Source organism: Mizuhopecten yessoensis, unplaced genomic scaffold (genome assembly GCF_002113885.1).
Source record: "Mizuhopecten yessoensis strain PY_sf001 unplaced genomic scaffold, ASM211388v2 scaffold7479, whole genome shotgun sequence".
In the NCBI taxonomy this organism is placed as follows: Eukaryota; Metazoa; Mollusca; class Bivalvia; order Pectinida; family Pectinidae; genus Mizuhopecten; species Mizuhopecten yessoensis.
In genome coordinates this window covers 761,119-781,987 of record NW_018407068.1, presented here as the reverse complement: position 1 = coordinate 781,987, position 20,869 = coordinate 761,119, and the positions used below count along the sequence as shown (strand labels likewise).

Here is a 20,869-nt window from a genome sequence, read left to right as displayed (position 1 = left end):
TGCTTCATAATGTCATATCAAAATGTTCATCAAGAAAAGATACAAAATTTAACCTTTACCTTTGACCCAGTGACCTTGACCTTTGGTCAATTGATTCCTTGTTTAATCTGAGCTACATTGTTTCAAAGTGTCATAGCGAAATGTTCACCAGTGAAAAGATACAAAATTTAACCTTGACCTTTGACCCAATGACCTTTGGTCAGTTGACCCCTTGTTTAATTCTGATCAACTTTGCTCCATCATGTCATAGCAAAATGTTCATCAGTAAAAAGGTACATAATTTGACCTTGACCCCTGACCCGATGACCTTGACCTTTGGTCAGTTGTCTCCTTGTTTTATTCTGATCAACTTTGCTTCATAATATCATAACAAAATGTTCATCAGTGAAAAGATGTAAAATTTGACCTTGAGCTTTGAACCTAATGACCTTGACCTTTGACCTCGACTTTTTACCTCAGTGTGTCTCTTTGTTTAATTTCGAACAACTTTGCTCCATAATGTCATAGCGAAATGTTCACCAGTGAAAAGCTACAAAATTTAACCTTGAACCCTGAACCGATGACCTTGACCTTTGGTCAGTTGACTCCTTGTTTAATTCTGATCAACTTTGCTTCATAATGTCATAACAAAATGTTCATCAGTGAAAAGATGTAAAATTTGACCTTGACCTTTGAACCTAATGACCTTGACCTTTTTACCTTGACTTTTTACCTCAATGTGTATTTTTGTGAACTTAACATCTTGACCAAGTTTCATGTACATCGGTCAATAAATACCAAAGTTATCAGCCAGGAACAAAATTTGTGGACGGACAGACAGACAGACAGACAGACAGACAGAGTGATTACTATAGGGCACCCGTATCTCCGAAATGGGGCCCTAATTATCAAATTAATGTAACTACATATCATTAACATTGATTCATACATGTACAACTAATGCAAACAGCAAAACAATTAATAGGTTTCCAATCTTTGCCAAAGATATAATTTATATATCACAGTAATTTCCTTACAAAACATTTCAAAGGATTATGAACTAAGCTTCACATTAAATTGATTGCTGATCTTTAATAAATAAATAAATTGCTGAAATCTTTACATATACATTTACAATAAAACAGTTGAACACACTCCTACTGTCTGTGCAGCATCAATGGAAAATGAAAGTAGAACACAAGTTACTGGTCCACAGGTGATGAAATGTCTTGCCACTTATAAAGCAGCAGGAAAGCATTCATTCTAATATTAATCTCAATCAAAAGATATCAGTTCTCCCTCTGCCTGTTGCATTGGTGGAGGTGCTTGTGAGGGGGCAGCTTGGGCCATTTGTGGAGGAGGCACCCCCTGCTGGTACTGGCCCTGGGGGTGGTGAGCTGGGGCCCCACCCACGTACTGTGGTTGCTGGGGCGAGTTGTACATCTGCTGTTGGGTCTGCGAAGGTAGTGCACTTGCCATTCCTTAAGGAAAACCAATTAAAGTAAACTTTTACATCAGTTTCAGAAAAAAAAATCAACAGATTAGTTACTGCAAGTTATCAGGTCCCTGAATATTCATTCCAAATCTGGATTAGCTGATCATTTGTAGTGGCAGGTTGGGGCAAACATTAAGGAATTTTTATACATGGATTTGGACAAAACTATATATTTAGGCTGTTAAATGATCCCAATATGTAAAAGTTGTATGATTAAATTGGTGATAGTTTTGAACGTTGAAGAAACATTTTCAACAAGTCTTGCAGTGAACAAATCATCTCCTACCTTGCATGTTGAAAGCTTGGTACTCCATATTTTGGGCAGGGGGTGCACTGTATCCAGGGTTCATCACCATGCCCCCCTGTGAAGGTAGACTGTTTGGGGGAGAAGAGGTGGGATTGTACTGGAGTGGCTGTTGGTAGTTCTGTCCAGCCATACTGGGATCCTGGTAGGCTCCAGATAGACTGGCTGTTGGTATAGTTGAGGCCATGGCTTGATAGGGGGCACCTGCCTGGCTGTATCCTGGCTGTGAACCAGGCTGGGTGTACATCTGTTGACTAGAGACCATCTGAGTTGGTGCCCCACTGATACCCCCTGCCACCATAGGTCCTTGTGCCATGCTTCCTGGGGCCACACCCATGTTTGAAGCACCAGCAGGGACCATGCCTCCCTGAGGGGCATAGCCCTGTGGCTGTTGGTGTAGTTGGTGTACTGGGGAGCCATCTAGTGATCCTCCAGGACTGAATGCCTGGCTAGCTCCTGGGGGTATCCCTGTCTGCATCTGAACAGATGGCATACCTTGCTGTGGTGGTGGCATGCCCTGTTGCATCATACCAGGTGCTGGTGGCATCATTCCTGGCATCTGTGGTACGTGGCCATATTGCTGCTACAAAACATAAACAAGTAAACATCAACAATATTTTAACAGGCAGAAGAAAAATGCAACGTAAATTAGTGTAAGTGAAACAGGCAAAGAGTTTGTCATAAATTGTCAAAAAAGACGAAACAAAAAAAAACTAAGTCTTAACTGGCAGCCTGTGGTAACAGTTTTACCAGTGATACGTAGTATAGCATGAACTCTATAGCAATGTGGTTGGTATTACAGGTTATCCATTTACTTATTGGAACCTGGAGATAACCTTTGTTACTTACTAGAACCTGGGGATAACCTTCGTTACTTACTGGATTCTGGGGGTAACCATTGTTACTTACATGAACCTGGGGGTAACCATTGTTACTTACTGAAACCTGGGGGTAACCATTGTTACTTATTGGAACCTGGGGGTAACTATTGTTACTTACTGAAACCTGGGGGTAACCATTGTTCCTTACTGAAACCTGGGGGTAACCATTGTTACTTATTGGAACCTGGGGGTAACTATTGTTACTTACTGACACCTGGGGGTAACCATTGTTACTTACTGAATCCTGGGGGTAACCATTGATACTTACAGGAACCTGTGGGTAACCATTGTTACTTACTGGAACCTGGGGGCAACTATTGTTACTTACTGGAACCTGGGGGTAACCATTGTTACTTCCTGAAACCGGGGGTAACCATTGTTACTTACTGAAACCTGGGGGGAACCATTGTTACTTACTGGAACCTGGGGGTAACCATTGTTACTTACAGGAACCTGGTGGTAACCATTGTTACTTACTGAAACCTGGGGGTATCCATTGTTACTTACTGGAACCTGGGGGTAACCATTGTTACTTCCTGAAACCGGGGGTAACCATTGTTACTTACTGAAACCTGGGGTAACCATTGTTACTTACTGAAACCTGGGGTAACCAATGTTACTTACTGAAACCTGGGGGTAACCATTGTTACTTACTAGAACCTGGGGGTAACCATTGTTACTTACTGGAACCTAGGGGTAACCATTTCTACTTACTGGAACCTGGGGGTAGCCATTGTTACTTACTGGAACCTGGGGGTAACCATTGTTACTTACTGGATCCTGGGGGTAACCATTGTTACTTATTGGAACCTGGGGGTAACTATTGTTACTTACTGACACCTGGGGGTAACCATTGTTACTTACTGAATCCTGGGGGTAACCATTGATACTCACAGGAACCTGGGGGTAACCATTGTTACTTACTGAACCCTGGGGGTAACCATTGTTACTTACTGGAACCTGGGGGGAACCATTGTTACTTACTGAAACCTGGGGGTAACCATTGTTCCTTACTGAAACCTGGGGGTAACCATTGTTACTTACTAGAACCTGGGGGTAACCATTGTTACTTACTGAAACCTGGGGTTAACCATTGTTACTTACTGAAACCTGGGGGTAACCGTTGTTACTTACTGGAACCTGGGGGTAACCATTGTTACTTCCTGAAACCGGGGGTAACCATTGTTACTTACTGAAACCTGGGGGGAACCATTGTTACTTACTGAAACCTGGGGGTAACTATTGTTACTTACTGAAACCTGGGGGTAACTATTGTTACTTACTGAAACCTGGGGGTAACTATTGTTACTTACTGGAACCTGGGGGTAACCATTGTCACTTACTGAAACCTGGGGGTAACCATTGTTACTTACTAGAACCTGGGGGTAACCATTGTTACTTACTGAAACCTGTGGGTAACCATTGTTACTTACTGGAACCTGGGGGTAACCATTGTTACTTACTGGAACCTGGGGGTAGCCATAATTCTGGTACTGTCTCATCTGAGTGAGATGTTTCTGCTGCTCAAATCTCATCTGCATTTCCCTCTCCTGCTCCTGAAGTCGCTGTAGAGCTAGCTGTCGCTGCATCTCAAGATACTCCTACACAAATACATTACACAGATATGTCACACACAGTTAGCCAGTAAAGAGATAGTTAAAAGTTTGATAGTGGAATTTACCCTTTTACCAAATAAATGGTCAACTTATGAAAAGGCCATAGCCATTAAGGAACATAGTTGTTGCTAACCTATAACAAATGCTTATTCACAATTTTACATCACCAACGATTTGCATTCATAATATGATTTTTAACATCAGAACATTTTTTCTGTTTAGTCCATGTCAAAAATATGTCTTATGACCTCAATTTACGGTATCTACAGTACGGCTAACCATTGATATTTACTGAATTTTTTATAACAATTTGTTCCAATGAATATTGATGTTATAAGCCATATATCCAGGAAGATGTATACAGAAATTATACTAATAAATAACAAGAGGCCCATGGGCCTTAACGGTCACCTGAGTCTATAGTATTTATTTTTGTTGTTGAAATATGTACCAATTTGAGTAAAAAATAGTATAATGTTAACTTAACTTTGTCAGGACCATGAGCTGATCATTCCTAGACCAATTTTAAGTGAGATCGGCCTATTAGAACTTAGTAGCAAAATAGCGGCCATGGCAGCCAAATTGTATTTCTGATTGACCCGAAAAATAACAACACTTTGTCAGGACCATGATTCGATCATTCCTACAAAGTTTCAGTTCAATCGGCCAAGTAGATCTTTACTTTAAGTTTGAAATAGTTTTCCAAAATGGCAGCCGTGGTGGCCATATTGGATTTCTGATCGACCCGAAAAATAACAACACTTTGTCAGGACCATGAGGCGATCATTCCTACCAACTTTCAGTTCAATCGGCCCAGCAGAACTTGACTTTAAGTTTGAAATGTAAAATGTTAACGGACGACGGACGACGGACGACGGACGACGACGGACGAAAACGGATAGCAATAGGTCACTTGAGCTAAAGCTCAGGTGACCTAAAAACCAGTTAACGGCAACATTTAAATACTTTAACGGTAGCTGGGATGTCGAGTAAATTAAGGATGCTTTATCAAGGTTTTAAGTTTTGATAAAATCATTTTTTGTTTTGCTTTCTTGAAAATTACATATCTGAACAAGTTTAAAACATTAGAGGACCACTTTGTTACACTCAGCAAGTTGTAAGAGGTAAGTGTATAAAGTTACATGTCTGATGGAATTCACATTTCTGTCCTTGATGAATTACAACTCAGCACAGAATGTGAAAAACAATAAAAATTGTCTCACCCTTATTTGTTGATTGTTGATTTTAACAGAAATATTTTAGTTATTTCTATTATGACTAGTTAAGTGCAATATGAATATCTTAAGTTAACAGCTATTTTTCAGCTTACAAAATGATTAAGTGTGTCATTTTTTCATCAAAATAGGAAAATATTGAATAATGGGTTTATTCTAATACATACATGTTTTTTCTGTCTCATGATTTCCAGTTTTTGTGCCATTTGAATCTGTCTTTGTCGCTCCAGTTCCTCCATCTCACGCCGTCTCTTCTCACGATGTTCATCCCTTAGAGCATTTAGGGCTTCTCTGGCATCACGAAGCTGAGCCAACTTGTCCTGGAGAGATTCGTAGTGGGCTGGACAAACAATGCAAGTGAAAAGGATAACAATTGATGAAATGATAAACCTTAAAGCTATTCTCTGAAGAGCTAAATGTTCTTATTTAGAAACTTCGACCTGGTGACCCAATGCCAGGTAAATCCCCCTGATATCTGGGTGACCTGTTACAGTTTCGCGGAGGACCTTGTTCAGCGTGGAGCTATAAACCTATATGTGTTTACGTGCATTAAGTTAATGTACCAGTGCACAACAGTACAAACAAAATGAAGCAGTATAGACCAGCATAAACTTAATTCATCACTGTAAAGTATATACCAGCATAAACTTAATTCATCACTGTAAAGTATAGACCAGCACAAACTTAATTCATCACTGTAAAGTATATACCAGCATAAACTTAATTCATCACTGTAAAGTATATACCAGCACAAACTTAATTCATCACTGTAAAGTATATACCAGCACAAACTTAATTCATCACTGTAAAGGGTATACCAGCATAAACTTAATTCATCACTGTAAAGTATATACCAGCACAAACTTAATTCATCACTGTAAAGGGTATACCAGCATAAACTTAATTCATCACTGTAAAGTATATACCAGCACAAACTTAATTCATCACTGTAAAGGGTATACCAGCATAAACTTAATTCATCACTGTAAAGTATATACCAGCACAAACTTAATTCATCACTGTAAAGGGTATACCAGCATAAACTTAATTCATCACTGTAAAGTATAGACCAGCACAAACTTAATTCATCACTGTAAAGTGTATACCAGCATAAACTTAATTCATCACTGTAAAGTATATACCAGCACAAACTTAATTCATCACTGTAAAGGGTATACCAGCATAAACTTAATTCATCACTGTAAAGTATATACCAGCATAAACTTAATTCATCACTGTAAAGTATAGACCAGCACAAACTTAATTCATCACTGTAAAGGGTATACCAGCATAAACTTAATTCATCACTGTAAAGTATATACCAGCACAAACTTAATTCATCACTGTAAAGGGTATACCAGCATAAACTTAATTCATCACTGTAAAGTATATACCAGCACAAACTTAATTCATCACTGTAAAGGGTATACCAGCATAAACTTAATTCATCACTGTAAAGTATATACCAGCACAAACTTAATTCATCACTGTAAAGGGTATACCAGCATAAACTTAATTCATCACTGTAAAGTATATACCAGCATAAACTTAATTCATCACTGTAAAGTATAGACCAGCACAAACTTAATTCATCACTGTAAAGGGTATACCAGCATAAACTTAATTCATCACTGTAAAGTATATACCAGCACAAACTTAATTCATCACTGTAAAGGGTATACCAGCATAAACTTAATTCATCACTGTAAAGTATATACCAGCACAAACTTAATTCATCACTGTAAAGGGTATACCAGCATAAACTTAATTCATCACTGTAAAGTATATACCAGCACAAACTTAATTCATCACTGTAAAGGGTATACCAGCATAAACTTAATTCATCACTGTAAAGTATATACCAGCACAAACTTAATTCATCACTGTAAAGGGTATACCAGCATAAACTTAATTCATCACTGTAAAGTATATACCAGCACAAACTTAATTCATCACTGTAAAGGGTATACCAGCATAAACTTAATTCATCACTGTAAAGTATATACCAGCACAAACTTAATTCATCACTGTAAAGGGTATACCAGCATAAACTTAATTCATCACTGTAAAGTATATACCAGCACAAACTTAATTCATCACTGTAAAGGGTATACCAGCATAAACTTAATTCATCACTGTAAAGTATATACCAGCACAAACTTAATTCATCACTGTAAAGGGTATACCAGCATAAACTTAATTCATCACTGTAAAGTATATACCAGCACAAACTTAATTCATCACTGTAAAGGGTATACCAGCATAAACTTAATTCATCACTGTAAAGTATATACCAGCACAAACTTAATTCATCACTGTAAAGGGTATACCAGCATAAACTTAATTCATCACTGTAAAGTATATACCAGCACAAACTTAATTCATCACTGTAAAGGGTATACCAGCATAAACTTAATTCATCACTGTAAAGTATATACCAGCATAAACTTAATTCATCACTGTAAAGTATAGACCAGCACAAACTTAATTCATCACTGTAAAGGGTATACCAGCATAAACTTAATTCATCACTGTAAAGTATATACCAGCACAAACTTAATTCATCACTGTAAAGTATATCCAGCATAATCTTAATTCATCACTGTAAAGTGCATACCAGCATTAACTTCATTCATCACTGTAAAGTGTATACCAGCATAAACTTAATTCAACACCGTAAAGCGTAAACCAGCATAAACTTAATTCATCACTGTAAAGTGTATACCAGCATAAACTTAATTCATCACTGTAAAGCGTATACCAGCATAAACTTAATTAATCACTGTAAAGTGTATACCAGAATAAACTTCATTAATCACTGTACAGTGTATACCAGCATAAACTTAATTCATCACCTTAAAGCGTAAACCAGCATAAACTTAATTCATCACTGTAAAGTGTATACCAGCATAAACTTAATTCATCACTGTAAAGCGTATACCAGTATAAATTTAATTTATAATATAATGTTTACCATTATAAACTGAATTTAAATTGAAGTGTATATACCAGCATAAAATGTATGTGTTTACCTCGGAGGTCCTCCTGCTCCTGTGTGTACTTCATCAGCTGAGGATGCATGTTACTTATAACAGAGAACAGAGACTGCACGGACGAGTCATTAGCAATACTACGACCACGCTGGGAATTGCTACGCATACGGTTGACAAAGATTTCCAAACTGCTTTGAAGAGCTCGTAGGAACTGTTCCTGGTCATCCTCAGACTCACCATTCTGGTAGGACTGAAAACAGTATTTCATTGATTTATGGTGGTCAGTTACATGACTTAACTGTATTAGAAAATTCTTTTGAAAAATTTGGAATGTCGAGATCAGCAGGAAAACTGGGGATAAGTTTGATCTATTACACAATTCACTACTTATCTATGTAAAACAACTTCAGTTTTTATCCAACTTTACAAAAATACATCACATGTACAGGGTATCACTTTCAGGGTACTTCTTGGTCTATATTTGGTTGTCGCTTTGCCCTGACAAGCCATAACTGGCGAAACTGGTGTATAAAACTTCCTTATCTAGCGAGTGCTGTGGAGAACAATCCCATGTAATATTGATCTGATAGTGATACATAAACATAACACAACACATGATCAGAATCAGATGTTGATGTGTACACCCAACTTTTTTTACTGTATTACAGTCAAGTTACATATTTTTGGTTATTTAAAGATCGATTGACATAAAACAAATCTTTAGTCACCCCCAATTCTAGCTAAGTGATAAGAACACAGTATAACGTCTGACCTTACCTCAAGAATTTTCCCTCCAGCCACTTTGGGCTCTGCAGCAACCACTGGGGCGGAAGGCTGTGTAGTGGGTGCTTGGCCTTTACTGTCATCCGATCTCTGTTGCCAGTAATTACGATTTAAATAGCGAGCAAGTTCAGGATCCATATCCGATGTATCTATCATAGGGGCAGACACAGTCTGAAAGGGTTACAGTCACATACTTGAATATTATATGATGAATAATAATGAACACAGATATCCAAGTCTGTTTTTTGTCATGTATGGGAAATGAAAGCAAAAAAATAACACAAGAAAAGTGATTACTGAGGTAACATTAATTTAGATTGATTTGTGGTCAAATAACTGAATTTGATCCTTTCTCTTATACAATTTTAGAAACATACCTCACAAAGGTGTTTATGATTGACTGTAGGAAGTTATGTACAATATTCATGTGTGCTAATGATGTTAATATAATGTACAATTACCCATGGTTTTCAGAGTATGATCATGAAATTGATTCTTTTGAATAGAGGAGAAAAATTTAATACATCACAATAACAAGATTTGGCCATAGATGAATGTTTCGAAAACCAGGAATGAAGATCTGAGGGTTCAATGTGTTGATGTGCAAATATACACTTCAAACAATGATGTAGAAAAACAAATAAAAAAGAAATGCTGACCACTGTTTGGACCTTTGGTTCGGAGGCTGGTGATGCTGGTCTGTCATTAGTACTGCTACTGTACAGACCGTAGTTCTTCCTCAGGCGTGACCTCTGAAACAATTGAAAATCTTGGTCATCATAAAAAAGGGACCCTCATTATCAAGATCTCTAAGCTATGATAAAGTTGATGACGCCTTGTGATCTGTATAGACAATATACCCCAAGACAAACTTTTCAAACTGAAGGACAGGTGTGATACAGAAAAGAGAATACAGACATGAATAGTCGAATTGGCGAGTCCTCTCCAGTAGTAATGCATGATGAACCACAGATGTGTATCATACCGAGTTGGAACATATATTTCATGTGTACTGATGAAAATGGAACAACTTCTTTAGAAATTACTTCAGGTAGTTCACAAATTGTAACAGCGTTAATGATTCAACATGCTGTGTATATTTGTGAACACTGGGTGACTAAATCAGTATCTGAAGCAATAGATTTATATTTTACAGGGAGTTAATCACGTTATCTGTCAGTCTGCTGTTCCATATCTCCATGAACCTATTACCTTACTGAACACAATATGCTTTTTTACTGACTTTTTTAGTGGCAATTCAATGCAAGCTCAGTTGAAATTGCAAAGCAGCTCCATTTTATATATGACAGTTTAATGAATAGCTGCTATATATATAGCATTAATGCTCCATGACTTGCCTCCTTTTCCTTGGTCTCGTGTTCACTTTGAGACAGAGCTATGGCCAGCTGTAATTCTTCCTCCTCCTGTATTTCTTGTTCAGTCTTCTGTTGAGGAACCTTGAAAAATCAATATTAAAATATGCAACAAAACCACACATACTTCAACTTCATCCAAGGGAGACATTAACACAAGGAACACACTATGAGGAAGGAAGACTGTCAACCAAAGTGCTGGTTTACCCATAGCATCTATATACTTAAATGGTTTGAATCTATATAGCTAGTTCAAGACATACAAATACACTGAAACTGAATTAGCAGCAGTAGTAAACTAACAAATGAGTCAAGTGACCAACTTTTTGTATCCTGTTTTCATTACAATGTTAGGGGAAAACGTCCTGGTAGTTGTTAACATTACAATGTTAGGAGAAAACGTCCTGGTAGTGGTTAACATTACAATGTTAGGGGAAAACGTCCTAGTAGTGGGTAACATTACAATGTTAGGGGAAAACGTCCTAGTAGTGGTTAACATTACAATGTTAGGGGAAAACGTCCTGGTAGTGGGTAACATTACAATGTTAGGGGAAAACGTCCTAGTAGGGGGTAACATTACAATGTTAGGGGAAAACGTCCTAGTAGTGGTTAACATTACAATGTTAGGGGAAAACGTCCTGGTAGTGGTTAACATTACAATGTTAGGGAAAATGTCCTGGTAGTAGTTAACATTACAATGTTAGGGAAAAACGTCCTGGTAGTGGTTAACATTACAATTTAGGGAAAACGTCCTGGTAGTGGTTAACATTACAATGTTAGGGGAAAACGTCCTGGTAGTGGTTAACATTACAATGTTAGGGGAAATGTCCTGGTAGTTGTTAACAATGTGTGTGTACTATTCAAAACTATTTTGTAATGTCCAAAACTACTTAAAAGTTAACAGTAAAGGATTTTGTTGTAATGTACATCAAAACAATGTGATAAAACAGTTTACATATAGGAAGTAATATGTATTGAGCTTATGACATTATAAGGGGTTATTTAGTCAAATAATGCCCTTGAAATCAGTAAGATATCAAAAACATATTTCTCTTAACAAAAAACAGCAGATACATTATATCAAGATGACCAAAATCTGATGACTACTGATGACATTTTTATCTCAAGGGAAAACCGATGATAAATATAGCTTTAACAAAAATAGCACCACAACCAGTGGGAAACAACATAGTGTATACTGTGTGGTAAAGTTCTTGTTACTTTAAATTTATAGCATACAGATGTACATTGCAAACTGAAATTATATGTATTGTATTGAATAAATCTATATGCACAGAAGAGGGCACCATTGGTTGAATTTGAAAATGTAGCCTATACACAAAACAGGATTTTAGTATGTATATATTTATAATTGGCTAAACATACATATACCAATACATATGTATATAGTTGAGATGTTCTAGGATAATGCTACTGATTCAGAATAAGTGCCTGTACTTGATTTCAATGATGTTTTGTGACCTTGAATTTACCTATGTTGTCTTTACTGGGAAGATATTTTATTTACAAAAATGAATCTTTGCACATGTTCAGGTAGTTTGAAGTATATCAACAACCTATCACTAAAGTGTATAGCCATACTATTAATGATTTCTTCATTAGTAATCTAACTAAAAACACCAAAAAACAAAGACTCATGTCAACATCTTGGCACACAATGTTCATATGGAGGAGTGTCAAACTATATTATTATGAAGGTTTTTGTGACATGGTAAAAAAGAAGCATGTTTCAGTCAAAAAAGTCCCTTTAACAGACTATAAGTGATATCTAATTATTTATAGCAATTTATTATTTACTTGAAAAGAACTATATTCTCTTTTGCTTGAAATGCATTCCTCAGGGTATAATTTAATAAATCTAAGTTATTTTTCAAAATCAATGAAAATCTGAAGAAATAAAGTTATATGTGAAAATACAAGGTGTTATCACCAGGTCCAGTACACTCTGTCGATTGAGTTGTATAGCTATAAAGACCTATATATAGCTATATTCACCTATAAATTATAGCTGTATTTAGCTATATTTTCTCAGGTTTCAATTTTCATTATATTAAAGCAAAGTCGCATAAAACAATAAGGTTTATGGTAATGTTGACTAAAAAAAGTATACATTTAGATGTTTATTTTAAAATGTTAATTTTTTGTAAAATTTTCATCATTATTTTTTAAAAGAGTACTTATATTTGATGTCTTTTGTTATCTAGCTAATGATAAAATCTTCTTTTAAAAGCGACTTTGTTTCGTTTTCCTAAAAAAAGAAAATGACATGAAAAAAGCTCAAAAGGCCTCTTTCAGATAGGACAATAGAGCTATTGTAGGTCTTAACAGCTATATAGCTCAATCGGCAGAGTGTATTAGACCTGATCACATAGAGTTAGACCTAAGTTCACCTTCATAAATCTTTCTTTAAATTGTAATTCATGAAAATGGTTTTTGCAAAATGAAGTTAATTATTTAAATCATGAGTGTAAAATGTATAAAACCACTATGAAAAAATATAAGAATATATCTTAATCACAAACTCAGCAAGGGATAAAACCATTTTGGTCTCTGTGGAGTATAACATAGATAGATAGATGTCATGAGCAGAAGCCATATTACCTAAAGTAATGTATATGGATATACTTTATATGGAAATTATTATAGTCTCTACATGTCGAAAGCAGATGTCTTAGGCATTTTTAAAATGAAAATGTGTACGATGATGCTTTGTCATAGATAAAGACATATACGCAGAGTTATTCTGAGTAGCGAAGAACACTGTCACATTGAATGAGTCGGTGCCAATCCGCACCCCGAGGGCACCTGTCAACATAACATTGCGGAAACGGTCATCTAGGTATTTGTATCCCTCTTTAACACAAAATATGCTATCAAACAGAAGAACATGATTGAAAGACATAATAGTTTTGTTTAAAAAACTTTACCAACAGCAGTAGGTGAACTTCTAATCATGCTTTCGTCTCTTGACATTCAATATTATTTACCCTGTACGCCATCTTGGAATTTAGTCACAGTCGTCACAATGATTTGTACGCATTCCACAACTGTTAAAGCGTGTAAGCGATCCAGCTTCGAGGATTGTCTCAAAAGATATTTACAGAACACAACTCTTGAAAAAGAAACCTGTCGAAATTATCATAGGGACACAATTTTAATCAATAATATGAATCGTCAATACGGCCATAGAAATAAAACATGTATTCACAATAGACAGTTTTCAGAATGCAATACATGTATCACCATTTACATTGAAAGACCAAAGTCATCACTAATCAGTAAATCTTAGTCCAAAATGAGTACAGTAGGCTGTAGGCCTAAAATGTATTTTCCAAATTTTAAGAAAGATAGAAAAATAGCTCACTGTCACCAGTTGAAATTCATTTTTTTTTAAATATTTGCAAAGTAACCATCTTTTTAATTTTAATTGAAACCAAAGGAGACACTGATCCTCTCCCCATTAAGTTGACTTTGACTTTTTTTTATACATTGCTGAAGCATTTCAGGGATGTGTACTACACATCTCCGAGCATTTTAAGCATATTTTAATCCCATCGTATATGAAATATATGTCACTGACATTTTCTTTTACATTTTAAATATTTTCTTGCCCCCCCCCCCCCCCCCCCTAACAACATATGATGATTAATTAATTAAAGGAAAAACCCTCCTCCAGATGCTGCATCCTCCTTTCCTGACACTATTTCCTGAATCTGCCAGAATTAGTGGCTTGTGTAAGCAGATAAATAACAAAAGGCCCAATGGGTGTGCATTGCTAACTTGGTATTAATCTCACACTTATAACCTTGAAAGTAGACAAAAATATAGATACAGGCAAAATATCAGGATATATGACTCATTCAAAATAACTTGTTAACAAATTTAAACACAGCTGACCCCTATGACATTGAAAGTCTTACAAGGTCATTAAGTTGGACAAACTTCGTAACCCTTCAGCCAAGCATGCAACTTCCCATATAGCACCACCCTAAACATTGTTTATATACATTTCACCATCTGTGACCTTCAAAGTAGGTGAAGGTCATTCACATGAACGAACTTGATAAGTCTTTATCGGAGTATGCTACTGGCCAAATATCACTTTGGAATGCATTTTTTTTATTCAGAAGACTGTTTAATTTTTTAGCATATTTGACCCCTGTGACCTTGAGTCATGACTATGAGTCAACATCATTAAATTGAACAAACTTGGTAGCCTTCATCCCTATATGTTACTGGCCAAAAATCATCACCCTAGCCTTTTGGGTTATTTACAATCAAAATCGTCGCGGCGTCAACAAGCCATGTTAAAAAAGAACACGCCCACAAACCGAACAGCTGTTTCAGCGTTTCACTCACTGCAACTGGCTCGTCAATTGGTCGATAGAACGTTTGAGTTCGGTGTCGTCCTTGATTTCAGAAGCAGTGTACAACATTGTATCTTTTTCAGAGATTTGTTGTTTGAGCGCATTGTCAACTTAGATTACGCATACACGTATATGGAAATGTAAAATTTACATTGCAAGTACATGTTTCAAACCATGTGTCATGACTTGAATGTTTCGTTGAATGTGTACTTATCCACATTTTCGTGAACTGTAATGGTATTTCTGACAACAAGAGGGCAAAATGAAGAATATTACACATGCTTGAATGCAGTCCATACCGACCGCTGCACTGAAAAGCAATATCATAGAACGGTGCAAGATTCGACAACTCATTTGCTTGACTTTTGTAACATGCAAATGTATACGTGTGAAATATATACATAAATGTTTCAATCCACAAACATATATATCTATATCAATTAATTGCCATATTAGACTGTTTCGTTGAGCATATCCACATGATATTGCGTACACAGGGACTTGACACGTTCCTATAGCTATGACCCAGACTGAAAAAACATACCTTTCATTCTGGGTCATAGGAACGTGTCAAGTCGCTGTGATAGCATATATATACAACAGATCTGAAGCTATTTTGTTGAACTTTGACCAAGTCTCAAGATTTGACAGTTACACATTTTTAAATCCCCTTTTACTCTATCATCCAGACCAACAAGAATGATTAATATAAGCAGATAAACTTTTGCCAAAATTGTTGAAAAATAAATAAATTTGAATTTGAATTATTTCAAAAAGAAAATAATTGCCAAAGACAGTACATATTGTTCTTTCATTTCAACAGGTCTTATTTCAACGTTTTGGTGAAAAAACTATTCATTGCAGATTAAAATCAGCTTTCTGATATTATAAGAGTATTTTAGTAAAATTAGAATTCACTGTCGAGTTGAATTTGCAGTTTCACTGGCATGGTTTTTATATACCTTAGTTTTTAAACTAAAATAATAACAACACATATACAGAAGGATGATCTTTATTTCTTTGGTAAAAATCTTCCTTCTTAAAAAGAAATTTAAGAAAAATATTCTTGCTACCAGTATTTGAAGGCCATTGTTGTAAGGTTGTATTCTTAACTTAGTGATCAGATGAAATTAAAGAGAAAGTGTTGGATGCACATTAGATAAAGCTGCAGAATCCATGTACATGATACTGTGAAATGATTATGGTACATATCCATCTTATGTTATTGACAAAATTTATACTGTATACGTATACAGAGCTTGGATTATTTAACACAATACAGCCATATTTTCAAAGGTTATCAAACTGGGAGAATTTAACCTGAAATTGGGAATATCAAGTTTTTATTGTTACCCCTCTGGGTAAGATTATAAAGTTTTTATTGATACCCCTCTGGGTAAGATTATAAAGTTTTTATTGTTACCCCTCTTGGTAAGATTATAAAGTTTTTATTGTTACCCCTCTGGGTAAGTTCCTCTAACCATGACATAAGGAATCCTAAAAAAACCTTATCAATTCTATTTTGTAAATCACACACATTTATTTCTGATTTGATTCATGTTTATACCTCACTTGTTTACTAACCAGAATTTTTATTGCAGACAATTACAATAATTATAAAATCAAACAAGCATTAGCTTTCCAAAAAGCTGCGAGGGCTACCAGCAGAATTATTTATTAGTAAGCAGTTATAGTAAAGTTTGAGATAGATTGGTATGTAGAAGCTCGCGTAGTTATGCTGAGAGTTTATTTAAAATATATATAATTTGGTGGTGAGTGCGTCCACGAGCGGACAACTGTTAACCTGTTGGTCAGGTGGTACTGTGGAGTTTCTCTCATACGCATGCTGTGAACAAGGTTACGTCGCATAACTGCAGGATTATTCCTCAGTTGAGGGACAGGCCTTTTCAAGACCTGTACAAACCCTGTTACATAATATATACATGACGTGATTTAGTGTAAATGCCCTAGCAGGGGCATCACTATCCAATGAGAAAGAGATAAATGAATATAGCATGCAACCAATGAATAGTACTACTTAGAATATAAGGATCAATGACAATTACGACGTAAGATAGCAGGTCACACTAATACCAGAACCGGATTGTCCGGACCAGCATGTTTAAAAAAAAAAAAAGTTATAGCGCAAGTTAGAAAAATTTTCTGTTATATAATTTAAAAGAACATATTAATACTTACACATAAATAAGAAAATATTTTTTATTTAGTGACCTAAATCCTGCGAGGACCAAAACAATCATTAGTAAAACCAGGACAGGGAAAACCGGGACCAAATATTTATTTTAAGTATTATTAACCCAATTTTAAAGCTTATTTTATGTTGTTATTTCATGTAGGAAATACAAGAACACCATACTAAATGTATAAATAAAATAAAAAAAGATACGTTTCAAATACTGTTTTTACTTGTTATTACGGCTTTTGTGATTTTGCTTTCTTACTAAAACCAGGACTGGTAATGTCAGGATCGGTATTTTTGGTATGTTTTGGATTTCTGTTTTAAATTATAATGCAATGTATATCTTTTTTATATAAACTTGCGCTAAAATACATTTTTATTCATGTCACATCAATTCATTAAGGTAGTTGCATTTAAAAACATGAAAGAAACACATTAAAGCACTTGGTCCTGGTTTTCCGTCTGGTTCTGGTATTAGTATGACCCTGAAATGACACACATATGCCAATTCGGAGCTCTCTGATTTTATCAATTTCCGACCATAACCAAACAACGGCGGCGTGGAATAACAGAACAATGCCCAACAATCCTGTATAAACATGCAGATCTCTCTGACTTTATACATCACATTTTGTTTGCAATTAATTTCCCCACTTGTGCCTCTACGAATGGTGACATCACAGACAGCAGGGCTACATTCGCATATCCCGGTTGAAACGGTACGTGTGGCGCAGAAATTTTCCACGATAAACGAACATACTTAGACCGTTCTATAAGCAGAGCTAAAAATCCACAGTTTCGGAGAATAAATAACAATGAATCAAGAATATTATATCCTTCTCTCACGCGTCCACTAAATAACATAACGTATCTTAAAAATTACATGTGACTTGACATTGTTTAAGAAAGAAATAACGCAAATTGGCAATAGTCAGCCTTTTAGTTTCGGTCAGATACGTCTGGACCCCTCAATCTACACGTACCAAATTTTCCTGAGGTCAGCCTCGGTCCAAATCTGTACCTGTCGTTTTCTTTACAGGTTCAACCGGTTCAACCGTTTCAACTGGATACACGAATGTACCCCAGGTAACCAATCACTGCGTGTAAAGTATGTTTGCGAGCCAATCAAAGTAGACAGACTATTTATATCCATGTGCAAACCCCTCAAAATGGCTGGTACAGCGACCAATTCTAAAGCTAGCATTCAAATACATTTTCAGGAGAAATATTAAGCTCTTTACATACACTATCATGAAAATAAAAAGGAACAAAAAGGGATTTATTTTCAAAAGGCCAAGTAACCAAGCGTAAATGCATGTATAGGATTGTACACTGGAATATATGTTTCAGTAAGCATCAGGAGAACCCAATAACCTACAGAAATATTCTTAGATGCTTAACCAACGTAAATAGATGTCTCAGTTTTTCACCATCACATATTTGTTGATTCATTTAATTAACTTCTGTGATAATTCACACTTTCCTCTCAGCTGATCAATATTTCAATTGCTCTTACCTAGCATTGTTTAAATTTACAAGTCCATTTATCATTTTTTGAATATCTTGAGACTATTATTACTTCTGTATCAAATGATATGTATCTGGATGGTATTGGTTGAGCTAAGAACATCCCTGGGAAGAAGATATTAGTAGCAGCAGGAGAACTTACTACCTGGGGCTGTTTCGACAGGGGACTTGCCAGGTACTCAGCAGGCAGATCATCCTCCCCACCTTCACTGTTCTTTGCACCAGGTCTGGAATTCATAGGCAATATGATACTAGTTTTAAAGCTTATTACATAAATACCCAACTTTACAACATCATTTAAAATTGTTTAGGTATGTTACACATTTATTTTAGAAGTGGTTATTAAGATTAAATCAATGTTCTTTAAATGACAGGTATTAGGTTCAAATTAAGTGGATGTCTTTGATCAGATAAAGAGTGAAGAAACATCATATTGAGACATAAACATTTGTAATCATCAATGAACAGTATTGATATAGAAAACAGGGCAGCTAGGCAAATATTTGGCTTTAAGCATTTTTTTTTACATACAGTATTGTGCATGATATACACTGCAGGGGCTAGGACTTGTAGGCACCAATGGATAGACCTAGGGTAGACAAGGTTGCCAGGAAAAACACGTATTATTTTAGGCCTTTTATATTGAATCATCAACAACTGACAAATAAATGCATTCCAATACCGGTAACTTGACTCACTTGTTGATGGTGTCGTAACAGGAATCACAGACACGAACCTCTCGCTCAATTCCAAACTTGGGTATGATGGAATTCTTAGACGAACATTTGGAACAAAAAACTTCACCACAATTCCTGCAGTGGTGCTGTAAGAAAAACAACACATTTCATTAATTTCAAAATAATAGTTTTTTTTATGAACACGACTGATTTTGGTTTTATTTTGCTCAAATTTTAAGCAATATATAAGAAGAAGAATTGAGTTACCTGTCTGTTAAATGTACCAAACTTTGTCCTACAGCGGTTACACACGTCACCTTCTTTCCACTCTGGGGCCTTTTCTGCAGTAAACATGGCATCTGCCTCCTTCAGTGTTGGGAAGGTGTACCCTTAACAATAAACCACATATTTATGTCTGTATCATTTACCCCACCTATCCATACTGTTTCTAGGTTGTATTATCATTATTGTGTATATTCGTTAAATTGATAATCTCACATTTAGATCTAACATTTCTTGAATCTTTCAAGTACCAGGGTAACAGTCTTTATTTTGACCTAATTTCTATCTACCTTGGTCATGTATATCAGTATATTAGTAAAATCAGTAAGCGATTTGTCACATAACATATTTTATATCTCATATGTATAACATATATATATATATATTCTCCATTAATCTATACTAATAAGTAAACCGTTTTAAGACTGTTCTTAAAAACTTATTAGAAGAAGGATAGCAACTAATGGTAATGCAGTTTTATTTAAAATGCAGGTACATGTAAGTGTAATATATTCGATTATGTTATTTTTATGCCTGTTTGGACTTTAAAAATATATATCCTGCTTATAAGTATTTCTTTAAGGAGGCTCCACCCTTTCGCAATTAGCCATCAGAATTCAATGAAAGTTTCACATGATGGTTATGTTATTTTGTAGAGATGATTTTATGAAAATCTAAGCATTCCGATAAACAGTTTTTTTTTGTGTAAACAAGAGGCCCAATGGGCCTGCATCGCTCACCTGGTATAAATCTCACACTTGTAACCTTAAAAGTGATCAAAAATAAAGCTACAGGCAAAATAAAATATCAGTATTTATGATTAAAATTCATTCAAAAGAACCTGTTATTTTTTTTTTAAACATTTCACCCCTGTGATTGAAAGTCGAACAAAGTCATTATGTTAAACAAATTTTATAGCCTTTCATCTCAGGATGCAACTTGCAAAGTATCAACATCCTGGGACCCATGGTTATTCAGAAGAGGTCGATTAAAGATTTTAAACAAATTTGACCCCTGTGACCTTGAATATAAGTCAAAGTCATTCACTTTAACAAACATAGTAGTCCTTGATCCCAGCATGCTACTGACTAAATATCAACATCCTAAGCCTTTTGGTTATTCAGAACAAGTTGTTT

At 35.6% G+C, this 20,869-nt stretch overlaps 1 protein-coding gene across 5 annotated transcripts in view; it reads right to left on the bottom strand.

Moving 5' to 3' along the window:
• Window positions 1-823: 823 nt before the first annotated feature.
• LOC110453672 (hepatocyte growth factor-regulated tyrosine kinase substrate-like) overlaps window positions 824-20,869 on the bottom strand; it is a 33,846-nt gene continuing 13,800 nt past the window's right edge. For 3 of the 5 annotated variants that reach the window (XM_021502728.1, XM_021502732.1, XM_021502731.1), the window contains 11 exons: window positions 19,719-19,840; window positions 19,473-19,597; window positions 18,917-19,001; window positions 10,645-10,743; window positions 9,946-10,038; window positions 9,281-9,457; window positions 8,543-8,753; window positions 5,678-5,850; window positions 4,123-4,260; window positions 1,761-2,361; window positions 824-1,460 (listed from right to left, as the gene is read on the bottom strand). In XM_021502728.1, coding sequence (XP_021358403.1) covers window positions 1,255-1,460; window positions 1,761-2,361; window positions 4,123-4,260; window positions 5,678-5,850; window positions 8,543-8,753; window positions 9,281-9,457; window positions 9,946-10,038; window positions 10,645-10,743; window positions 18,917-19,001; window positions 19,473-19,597; window positions 19,719-19,840 — 2,030 coding nt within the window. In that variant the 3' untranslated portion in view covers window positions 824-1,254. The remainder of the gene's footprint in view (window positions 1,461-1,760; window positions 2,362-4,122; window positions 4,261-5,677; window positions 5,851-8,542; window positions 8,754-9,280; window positions 9,458-9,945; window positions 10,039-10,644; window positions 10,744-18,916; window positions 19,002-19,472; window positions 19,598-19,718; window positions 19,841-20,869) is intronic. The other 2 variants (XM_021502730.1, XM_021502729.1) reach the window with 2 other exon arrangements.